Source organism: Aricia agestis, chromosome 13 (assembly GCF_905147365.1).
Source record: "Aricia agestis chromosome 13, ilAriAges1.1, whole genome shotgun sequence".
Lineage (NCBI taxonomy): Eukaryota > Metazoa > Arthropoda > Insecta > Lepidoptera > Lycaenidae > Aricia > Aricia agestis.
The window spans coordinates 13434891-13447643 of record NC_056418.1 but is presented as its reverse complement, the minus strand read 5'-3'; the positions used below and the strand labels follow the sequence as shown (position 1 = coordinate 13447643).

The 12753-nt window shown below is 35.4% G+C and overlaps 1 protein-coding gene across 3 annotated transcripts in view; it reads right to left on the bottom strand.

Annotated features, from left to right (window-relative positions):
- LOC121733394 (protein yippee-like) overlaps positions 1-12753 on the bottom strand; it is a 129808-nt gene that overhangs the window by 81462 nt on the left and 35593 nt on the right. For 2 of the 3 annotated variants that reach the window (XR_006036548.1, XM_042123627.1), the window contains exon 2: positions 1566-1607. Coding sequence is in view for 2 of the 3 variants with exons in the window: in XM_042123627.1 (XP_041979561.1) it covers positions 1566-1603 (38 nt within the window). In the remaining variant the exon portion in view is untranslated. Of the gene's footprint in view, positions 1-1565; positions 1608-6639; positions 6741-12753 lie in introns of those variants that run through there. The other variant, XM_042123633.1, reaches the window with a different exon arrangement.

The window sequence follows — 12753 nt, the reverse complement described above, 5'->3', positions numbered from 1 at the left end:
CTGGCCGATGGACATACACGAAAATACTGGCATCTAGTTTCCCCGCTGCAAATTTCGTGGACGAGGGAAAGAGACGACAAGCTGTAGGTGAATAAACCAATTTGTCTCTATTATTGCAATTTGCAACTAGTCAAGACGTGGCCAAGCCAGAATGCAATATGGCCAACAAAGTTTGTAATGCGAGAACTGCCATTGGAAACAAAAGAACGTAAAATGTTATTTCCTTATTGAGCACGAACTAGCATTTACGATATAGCCTGGGAGGTCGTTGAACTCCTTCGAAGCCTATTCAAGGATTGATTCTTAGGAATCATGGCAAAGCAATATTTTCATACATTCTTGCTTCCTCGGACGGGTAGATAGCAGGTAGGTGAAAAACTTATCTAGTATAGCTGCGTTTGCGAGCTGAGCTGACCTGCGTTGCGGGTGTGTTTTTAGGGTTCCGTACCCAAAGGGTGAAAACGGGACCCTATTCATGAGACTTCGATGTCTGTCTGTCCGTCTGTCTGACTCCAGGCTGTATCTCAAGAACTGCTATAGCTAGAGTTCTGAAATTTTCACAGATTGTGTATATCTATTGCCGCTATAACAACAAATACTAAAAACAAAATAAAATTAATATTTAAAGGGGGCTCCCATACAACCAATGTGATTTTTTTGGCCTTTTTTGCTCGATATCAATAATGGCAACAGATAGGTACTTGATATTTTCTCAAATGTCTTAATTATATGTCTACTGCAATATTTAAGAATAATATTAACATAAAATAAAAAATTAAGGCTTCCCCTTAATTTTTTATTTTATTATCCCATACAAAAAACACAATTTTTGGTCTAATTTTGCTCTATACTGGTACGGAACCCTTCGTGCGCGAGTCCGACTCGTACTTGGCCGATTTTTTAGATCCAATAGAATAGCTGTTAGACTGTCCAAGGTCAGGCAAATGAAGCGATCCTTTTGGATTCCAAAATTACATCCCACCTTAAAGCTACGCAACGTATTTTTAAAGTCAGTTTATAGAAAACAGACACTTAACATTGGCTAGGTAAGTTTAAAAAACTGCATTAGATGAAAGCAATTAATCAGCAACATAAAGTAAATACAGTAGTAAATAGTACCAACTGAAACTAATCAAAAGTTTTGTTTGGAAAACTTCAAAAAACCAATCGCTTTATTTGTATAAAGCGATTGGTTTGAAACTCTATATAGTAAAAATACTCAATACGTATTCATTGAAAATAAAATAGTATATTAAATTTAGATTGTAAATGAAAAGGTAATGAGTGGAAACTGAAATGAAAATCCACTTGCAGGACAGAGAGAAATACAGCCTGATCTATGGCTTCTTGTCTCTTTCACAAACTCACTAAAATATTGGATTTTTGTATGTTACATAATATTAATTATTATCGTATACTTACCTTAAAACAAGATACTTAGTACCAATATTTGAGTGAGTAAGTGAAAGAGAGGTAGCGATAGGTTAATGGACGAATTTCTTCCTATTTTACGACCGGACTATAATATGGAAGAATTAAGGCAATAATAAAATGTAAGTAAATACCTTGTAAACATTTTACATAGCGCGTTTACAGACGACATGTACCTGTAACAAAAAGTCTATTAGCTTCGTCATTGAAGAAAAAAGTTGCGGTTAAAAAAAAGATAAAACAAATTAACACCATGGCAACACAGTTTTTGTAATCGAATTAAGGACTTGATATAACAAGATGGCCGCTAAAAAGTTTCGCGCCAATTTTTTGCCGCGCCGCAAAAAGTGATTCAACTCTCGGATAATTTAGCGTGGTGAAATGAAACAAGATACAATAATAATTAATGTGTTTCATGGTCTATGTCCCAAACACTGTCCGCTTTTGGATGGGCGCCAGATTTTTAATTCAAATTTATGGTTACATGCTTTAACAACCGAAACATCCATAGACTATAAAGTTACCGAATGCAGTGATTTATAAAATTCATAAACTGCACATTTTTAGAAAATGTCATTTTATTCGTGTTTTATCGAATACCGAGCAAAGCTCGGTCAAATAGCTAGTAAGTATATAATAATTGCTCGTTTAAAGATATAAGATATAGGAATAGAAAACACACGAATTGTATTATAATATAGTCAGTCGAGATGAATCCTACTTTAGTAGTCAGTAAAGTAATATTTAAATAGTTAGGAGCATAGTAGCTCACAAAATGGCGCTAATTGGTCCCCCTCAAGTATTTCTTAAAAAAGCGTTTGAGAATTACTTATATTGCTTGTTTGGTTAGCAGCTGAGCATCTAACGTCGCGCGCTGCACGAATACAAAATGATCAAAAACCCAGACTCGAGCACTTGAAAATATATGAAACGGACGTGTTTCGAATTGACGTTGGAAGTGGAGTAGGTAATAAGACGTATGTAGAAGCTAAAAATGCTAAGAGAGGAGTGGTAGGTACTATTACAGGCTCTTCACATCACACGTCAAAATAGGCTGCAAAGTTGCTAACTTCTGAACAAGGGACTGATAAGTGATAAAATTTCTGTTTCGGTTTCAAACAAATTTTAGTTCTCTAAAGGAAAAATCACAGTACTGATTGCAAAACTACTCTTCTCTTTTGTTAAAAGGCACGGCAGTTTCTGTTTCATACTATTTTTTAACAGATTGTTTGGCCCATGGAAATGAGGTAGAGTATGAACATACCTTCCTAAGTTCCTACATACTTTGACATAACTTTGACGTACTTTGACCCTTGCACAAAGTAAGGCAACGTTATCCTCGCCTGTCAATTAATAATGTATGGGCACTAATGGGGTACTGATCAATAACCTGACGTCAGCCGGCAGAGGCGATCGACATGGAACATGTTGATGTGCTTTGACGTAGATTATGGCAACTTATTTTTTCTTATTTCACAATTTTGTTACATACACAATGAGGTGAGATCCACCTAATATAATAATAGCTCCCGCCTCCCACACTGGTTTCAGTGACGGTGGTCGGTTTTATTGAAACCAGGCCAGCTACGCAGGAGTAATTTTATAGTGCCCAAGTGTGTGCGCAGTACACAAGAGCACTCTCTATTCCTTTACTCTCATAACCCAGCGGGACGGAAGACCGACACGACCGGCGAGAGATCAGGCGCAGGACCGACTTTTTACATGCCCATCCGACGCATGGATCATCTTATTACTTGTCAGACAATCAGGTGATCAGCCTGCACTGTCCTAACCAAACTTGGAAATAACATGTTTCCAACGCGGGAATCGAACCCACGACCTCCGAGTCAAGAGCCGCGCTCTATACCACTAGACCACGGAGGCGTCCACCTAGTATCTTGAGACACTCGTGTCAGGAAGACTTGCCCTTCCATAACTATATTACAGTGTTACATTACGGGAGCGGGGAGAGAGATACATATTAGATTTCTTGAATAGGGAAAGTTCTTAATAAAGTAACTAATATTTTTAGCGCTACGTATAATGGTACCTAGAGAATACTATGGCATACTTTGTAAGTCTGAGTTTCTATGCAATTTACTTTAATGATGAAATCCTTACGGGACATGGTGAGGTTCATAACAGATAACGAATTTATTTTTCCATTAAAATATCATTATATTCATTCATCATTAATTATTATTTTATCAATAAACTATGCCCATTAGCGCAGAATATATATTAGTAGACCAACCATAAGATCAATTTAGATTTTAGGTAATACATGTTTTTTTTTTACATGGAAGACAAAATCCGAAACTACCATAGAGGTAGGTACGTTCAAGATTTTTCGCTATCTCCTAATATAGGAGATAGCGAAAAATCTTGATAATTCGTGCCAACTGCGAGCTCGATTATGATAAAAACAAGTCATTTTTTAATTCCCTACGAAAACAGAGGGGTGTTAAAGGTTTGACATGTCTGTATGTGTGTCTATGCGTGGTATCGACTATCGTAGTATGCAACTGAGTGGATTTTGGCCTAGTTGTTGTTTGTTTGGAGGCTGACATGATCGAGAGTCTTCTTAATAGTAATAGTTTATAATCATCAGTTGGCTCGCTTCTGGAAATTTTGGAATTTATCTATTTGTTGAAAGGCGTACCAATTTCGAGTGATTTAATTGGTTTAATATTTTCATCCTAATTCTTAACGCTTATTCATATCACAGAGTAGGTCCTATACTACTGGCGTAATTCATAATAATTTCTTTATTTATTTCTGTAGGCTGATAATAATAATAATAATAATTTCTGTTGGAGGTTTTTAAAATGTTATCAAGAACATTACAGCAAAAAGTACTGAAACTAATTCTTCGATCGTAATTCCCCGACCACATTCCTGGTTTCGCTCGCCAGTCGCCAGTTTTTTGGTCCATCTCTCTTGATCCATTAAAGATTACTTTTATTCTTAGCTCGAGGTTAGAGAAACTGATGCATTTAGTACTAAAGTAATGTAGCAATCCACAATAATATACAAGTGCGAAAGTGTGTCTGTCTGTCTGTTACCTCTTCATGTCCAAGCCGCTGAACCGATTTCACTGAAATTTGTTATGGAGATTATAAAATAATTGCATGTTTCAATATATTAATACATTGATTTTTTATGTAGTTAACTGTCTTGTTTTTAAATATAAGAACCAAAATTAGGACTTCAATTTGGATTGCAATTAGGACAAATAAATAATCGACTAAGAGAAAGGATGTATGCTGTTTTTAATCGCGGCAAATTTTATAGTTCCTGTAGATTTTATTTTACCTCTTAAGAAATCGCGCAAGGTTTATCTGCCTACTTAGAAAAAAATATTAATACAAGAAATAAGGAATTATTAGGAAGGGGTCAGTACAAAAAAAATGGGAGAAAAAAGGGAATGTACTTAAGTAATTAAGTTAAAGAATTTTCTGGACTATGTCGAACAATCAATCAAAAATATCTGATAAACAACGACATTTTCTCGGCAGTACCGGTTCTCCAATCTCCACTCATTTCAAGAACGAAACTGCATAATTTATGAAAGTATTTACGTTGATTACACTACTCAACACTAAAAAAAAATCTGATTTGGTACATATGATTTCATATCGAGGTTGACTACTAATAAATAAATGTAGGCATTTTATTTTGATATCACATCTGGAAACTGAGAAATATAAATTCAAACTTTGTGTAACGTAGACGTAAGTTCGATGTTTATGTAGCTGGTATTTCGAAAATAAGATTATTTTACAAACAAAACTTACTTTATACGTTAGTTAAATAATGAACTTTTATTTGACATGCGTGAATGTTAGCAGTCCTAACTTATTTTGTTACATTTTTGGCGAATATTTGCCAAAATCTGGCCATCACGAGAGTCACTCGTACTGGGACATAAAATTGTTAAATTTGGTTCATTGGTTGAGCCCGATTAAATTATTTTGCTGCCGTAACACATAAAATTAGGCTTTTTAAATATTTTCGTAAAACACTTGAACAAAGATAGTCCTGCATTACAATTTCCCTAGCAAGTTTCCAAATCTTAGGCGAAAATCAAAGTCAAAATCAAATCGTATTCGTAGGTAGTACATAAGAAAGCTGATCGAAGATTCATCTTTGACATCAACTTACTCTTAATCATTCTTATCAATCAATCTCATTCTTACTCTCAAAAAACAAGCAGGGGACGCTTTTATTGATGTGACAATGAATTTTCTTAGTCACAACAAATCCGCTGACTTTCGCCAAAAATAAAACTGATGTTGGACTGTGTCCTTAAAAAGGAATGTTATATGTAATTTACTTAATCCGCACTTGGACTTTTTGCCCGAAAATATGGGATCAGCTAGCCATAAACATGGGAACCGCTTTCATGAAGATACGGCTGAAATTTTTTCCAAGCTGTTATGCTAGCAGATTACTGTTGGAGCCTTATTAGTGAATCTCCAGGATCTGAATACAAGCGTAAAGCCAGCTGCACCAAGAAATCTTCCCCTTTTTATATAAAAAAATCAAAAAAACCTAATGGATGAGCTTGATTTTGCTTGAAGATCATATGTTTGAATAATTTCATTTATCTCGGAAATGAGATGTGATCCAAAAAATTTATTTACACATTTATATTAAGCCAATAACAAGGAATTATAATTACATAGTAGGAACTCAGATAAAAAAAAAGTTAAAATTTGTTGAGTAGTGTTATTTTCAAGGAGAAATATCTACTATTTTATAATATTATCGCAGTTCAGTAAAAACCAATGAACAAAAAATTATTTTTCCCTGATTTGTATTGTGGAATTTTTTAAAAAATTAGCAGTTTTATTTTACATTAAAACAAAACTGTCGCAAGTCCGCAAATAAAAACGAAATTTCCCGTAATATTCAATCAATTGATGGAAATACTTCTCGAAGTCGGAACTAAGTAAAAACTTAAGTCAGAGAACTTCACTTAAAGCCCAAGCCCAAACCAACTTCATAACCCTTTGCTAAACTAATCTCAGGTATTTTTAGACTCCCAATAAGTCAAAACCTATCTAAATATTTCGAAGATGATGGACATCCAAGTGAGAAAGTCAGAAAACTTTACTTAAAGTTTACAAACCTAAATAATTCTTTCGCGAAACCAAATTCTCTCATATTATGACGGACTAATAACATTGAAAACTAAAAACCAACCTTAATATTTCGAAGGTGTTGGAAATCCAAGTGATTTTGACTGTTGGCAGAACTGTCAACTTTAGCACGTAAGTCTGAGCGCGTGGCGCGTTGCGGCCGCGGTGTGGTGTCGACTGAACTGCATAGACTTGGCTGCACATTGTATGTCTATGTTATATGTCTATATGTCTAGACCAGACAGTCTACATATAGTAGAGCATTTCGAAGGGATGTTGTGAGGTTTTGGATCGTAAACATTGCACTCTAGTCTCTATCCATAATAATATTATGTCTGTGTTGCCTCTTTATGCTTCCTTCGTTGAATACATCGCGCCAAACGTCGCCCTAAAACTCAAACTAAACATAGTATTAAGTATATCTAGTCTTTAGTGTATGTTCTAGCTTTAGCGTCAAATACATTTTTTTTCTCGATTGTTGATATAAGTATGTATATGTTGAGTAATGTGTATGTGTAACATAAGGTGGCAGAATAAAGTTTTTTTTTTTTTAAATATAGTAAAGTCTGTATGCATATTTAGTTTGAGGTTTAGGTTTACTATGCCAGATGAGGCCCGCAACTCCGTTGCGCCAAAATTCGTTTATCGCGCGGGAAGGGTAGATTTTTCTGGGATTAAAAGTATTCTATATCCTTTCCCGGGTCTCCGAGTATCTCCATACCAAATTTCAGCAAAATCGGTTCAGCGGTTTGGGCGTGAGGAGGTAACAAACAGACAAGACACTTTCGCATTTATAATATTAGTATGGGTTAGCGACACCCGTTTACTTTTAAATTAATGCAACATTCAAATTGAATGCAAGAAACTGTGTTAACATAAATTAATATAAAGAACCGTTTTAATGGATCCGGTAAGTGACTGGTTTACAAAAACCTGTAAATGGCATTGAAAGTTATTTATGTTGAGTAATTTTAAAGGTCTTAGGTTTCTTCTTTAGTAAAGAATTTTTGCGTACTGAGAAAAGCGTCAGGTAACAGGTTGTAAAAGTCTGAAGTCTGAAGGCTGGAAGCATAGGGGGTTAATTTTGAAAATGGGCACCAAAAACTGTAGACAGATCGAAAAATTGTCGGAGTTGCAAGCTCAAATTTACGTAGAACCATCGTTTTGGAAAAAACATCGTAGTGAAAACCAAGATGCAAAAGCTGCTAATTAGTTATAACTGTGGAGTCCATGCTATTAAATAATATGAAATATGAAATAGTTTATTAAATCAAGTTACATAGACTCATTTGTTAGTAAAGGCTTATAAATTATGTTAGTAAAATTATTTTTTATGTTTAAATAAATAATAATATTACATATTTTGACTACATTGTGCATCACCTCTGCTCCATACCGTTAGATATTGCACAGCAGTGAAGCACATATGGACAATCGCGTCGACTAGCTATCATAGCAAGAATGCTGTTGGTACTCCCACTCACTCTATACTTTGTCCTATGACAGTTTTAGCATGTGCCTCGGGCTCTCTAACATCAAAGAGTTTTTGTTTGTTACCGCTGTCGATCGTAGCTCAAAGAAGTTTGTAGGAACTAGGAATGTGTCCTTTATTCGTCACACAAGTCTTCGACATCAAGAGTTTTTATTTATTACTGCTGTTCACCGCTTCGTTGGTTACTGCTGTCGATCCTGGCTTACAGGATTTAGGTTGGTGGGAATATCCCCTTTAGAAAATTCGCTTTCGCACAAAAACAAAGACGATGCACTTAATCATCATCAGTACAATCAAATCCAATATACAGAGCACGTGGGTGTGGAGTTGCAGACAAAGCGGTGTCAACGTACCGCGTTCATGTCCCCTGGGACCCCCTCCCTCCTTCGGACCGCGCCTGGCTGAAAGAGCAATTTTTTTTTGCAATTTGTATAAGCCAGAACGCCAGCGACATACATTTTTCTATACAAAAGTTTAAAAAAGTTACAAAGGAATAATTGTAAGTACAGATAACAGAACATAAGGCTTTCTTAACCTTTACCGTATATATTATATTATGTAATTGAAGCCTTTGCCAAAAAAATTACTTAAGTTCCTTTTCGGTTTAAAAAGGACGTTGGCTAGAGTTACTCATCTGTGGGGCTTCATAGAAAGCAGATTCTAGAGCATTACTTCTATTCAGAGCATCAGAGTCTCTTTAACCGAAAAATCCGTGTATAAAATACCTATGACATTCAGGAACCATCTTTTCTGGCAAGTACAATGAACCTTATCGTCTGTCCGTCTGTATTCTGTGCACGGGGTACGCCGTACGAGGCGTTGACCGACGGACGGAAATGCAACCGATTCAATTCACTCCGATGATTTGGTTGTTTTAGTCACGACATTGCAGTGTTGCAATTCGCGTTCCGTTCACTCGGAACAGCTACACGTCACGATAGAACTGTACAGTTTGGTCGCAGCATACCTACCTACTTCTATTATTACCCGACTAGCGTAACTTTCTGTAACAGCTGCGTAAACGAAACATCATACTGCCGTATGTCAAATTAATGGAAGCTGTAAAATGCATACAATTATAAGGTCTAGGTCTATCTAAAAAACTTGTATAAGTCCATACTCAGACGGTCTGATAATAAATATAAATTATTATTTAAAGAATAAGTTACAATATACTTCTTTTTGTCTTAAAGTTGCTCCTTAGTGAGTAGACAGTGTCAAAGGGTATTAAAAGATGTTCTATCAGGGAAATTGATTTTTAGACAATTATATACGTCTTGGACTATATCAAGCCCATATGACAGATCACGACTAACTTGACTTGACAAAGCCCGACGTTCTGCACGCAGCCGTGTAGTGGAGCCTTAACTCTCGGTAAAGTACGTTGATCTCTTCATTTATTGTTATTAACTTATTAGTCTGCCAGCTACTAGCTGAACTGCACCTGCCACTCTGTTTTTGATGCATTCATAGCTCTACTTACTTTCATACGGCGATTACTTAAGCGCTCCTTTACTTAAGATGCTCTCTGCCAATCTTCTATGTACCATCGAGGAAGTTGATTCCTATGCAATTGACAGACCAAGGTTATTTGGTCGAATATGTCAATTCAATGTTAATTGTGATCTGTCAGCTGGGTTTGACGTAACGCAACCAAACTACTTAGGTCCCCGATTTGCATAGGAATCAACTTCTCTGATAGTACATATAATTTTGAGGTGAAAACACAGAGCACCGTACAGATTAATTAAAAACCGAACAAAACAGGGTGGCAGATCAAAATCCAACTCAGTGTGAAGGTAGTGGACAGTGGTTTTACAACCAATCAGCGTGAAAAGGCACATTACAAACAAAGATGGTATTGAAGACTCTACCTAGGGATGCAAGCGTTTTGATCGTTTTTAACGTCAAGTGGAACGCGGGGATAATGTTTTTTCTATATTATTTATAGAACGGTTATAGAGATTAGAGACTAATTAATATGAGTCCAGACTCCAGTGACAATTTTTTTTTATGAAATAAGGGGGCAAACGAGCAAACGGGTCACCTGATGGAAAGCAACTTCCGTCGCCCATGGACACTCGCAGCATCAGAAGAGCTGCAAGTGTGTTGCCGGCCTTTTAAGAGGGAATAGGGTAATAGGGGAGGGTAGGGAAGGGAAGGGAATAGTTGAGGGTAGGGAAGAGAAAAGGGTAGGGGATAGGGAATTGGGCCTCCGGTAAACTCACTCACTCGGCGAAACACAGCGCAAGCGCTGTTTCACGCCGGTTTTCTGTGAGAACGTGGTATTTATCCGGTCGAGCCGGCCCATTTGTGCCGAAGCATGGCTCTCTTACGTATAAAATACGCTTTATGTAATAAAACCTATATTATTATTGTTTTGTTTTACTTGTAAGTTGTAAGTATAATTTATTATAATGTACATATTATGCTGAATGCTGATAAGATAATTTTAATTATTATTATCAGACACACTTTCGCATTTATATATTAGTAAGTAAGTATGGAAGTACGGATATTATGTATTAATGGATCTACAAACAACGAATTATAACGTTTACATCGACGACTTAACATAGACTTCGTGCTATACCTAAGAAGAGTGAGTCAGCTTTACTTATTAGGTATTTGGACTCGAAACCTTGGATTAAACAAAAAGCGTGAAAAAATTGTAAATGAAGGCTATTTGCATCTCACGGGCGGCTGGTCGGCCAACAAACTCTGACATAGGCCGAGCGCTGACACGAAAATACCTGACGTTATATTGTACTACTAACCACATACATATTTTTATAGTACATTTATTACAATGTTTTCAATTGAGTGCAAATAGAAATACCAACTAATCTATTGTAAAATTCAACAACCTATAATGCCATACGCCGAGCGCTGCAACGAAAAAACCTGACGTTTTAAATAATTTTTATTTTTTTGTACAATGTTTCTAAATTGAGTATACATATATTAATATCTACTTACCTGGTATTTATTGAAATTTAAAACATTTACACGCAGTACTTCAAATTTTTACGAAAAAAAACGAAAATCCGCATGCATGTTTAATTATTATGGGAATAAAAAAGTTTTAGGTTTTAAAAATATATAATAATTTTACTTAGGTCATGAATAAATCTTTAATTCAAATATAGATTGTAACAAAACAAATTGATAATATTTTAGGTTGTATAAGAGTCCACTGCATAGAGTCACAGATTACCTACGAATAATAAAAGTAAGGAAAAGTAATTGTGTCAAAAAAGTTGTCCACTAGTCTACAAAATGTGACCCGAATACATCCATACTTTATGCATGTATTCGGTACAAAATTTTGTGTAAATATAGATGTGACAATTAATGTCAACGGCTTTATTTCGTAAATTTGAGTGTTAGTGTTTCGTTGCTATTGCCATATTTTAGTGAGCGAAAAGGAACCAAATTCAAAACGGTTAAAACTGTATGGGAGTTATGTTTTCTTAGTTTTTATTATTCGTAGTAGATTACTAAATGACTAAATATGATAGAGTTCTCTGTAAATGTAGCGCTGAAAAAGTATCTTTTATTTAACTTTCATATGGGCAAGCTCATAATGCCGTGCTAAGAAACTTGCCCATATAAATCACAAAAAATGGCCAAAGTAACTTTAAAATATAATATTATCAGCAGTCGCCCCCACACAACTGCTTAGTATGCAAACAGTATACATGTCATGTCCTGCAAAAACAATCATCACTATTGTGTAACACTGTCAATGTCACGACTGCGCAGGATCTGACATCGATGACAGATAAATCTAGACCGTGTTTAGAATATAAGATTAGAAAATTTGCATTATTATATTTTTATCACCCGAAACGGTGGTAGGCCTCACGAAAATTCTAAAAATGTTCTTTTCTGACTAATCCATAGTCCATACTAATATTATTATAATGCGAAAGTGTGTCTATTTGTCTGTCTATCTGACTGAGTAGTCTATTACCTTACTCAGTTTCACGCCCAAACTGTCAGCAGTTTAGGCGTGAAACTCAGTTTGACGCCCAAACTGTCAGCAGTTTGGGCGTAATACTAAACTGATTTTGCTGAAATTCCCTTTCCCGGGACTCAAAGTGTCTTCATAGTCCAATTTACCCATATTATTATGAATAGCGCCTAACTTTGGGCCGACTTTGAAGATATAATAATAATATCTATGGACGCTTCACACCACGTCAGCCTGGCCCCGTGCTAAGTACCTGAAGGACTTGTGTTACGGGTACCAGACAACGGAAATATATTTATTTAATAATTTATGTACACAAAAAATGTTTACAGTGAAAGTCTTAAAACTAGAAATACATTTCAGTACAAAGGTACTACTTATTCCGATTGGAATCTCTTCCAGTAGACCTGTTACAGGAAATTTAGAAAACAGGTAACAAAAATCAGTGCACACAACAATTGAGTTTATATAAAAATAACAATTATTATAAATACCTACGCAAATTAACAGAAAACTATATAATTTGTTATCATATAACAAATTATATAAAAATAAAATATAAATATATAAATGTAATACTAATCTATAATTATATATTTAATACTTTTATAAGTACTTTACATATATTTAAGATTTTTATTATATGATACACATATTTAATACACATCCATGACCCAGGAACTTTGAAAACTGTTTGTTCCGTCGGCGGG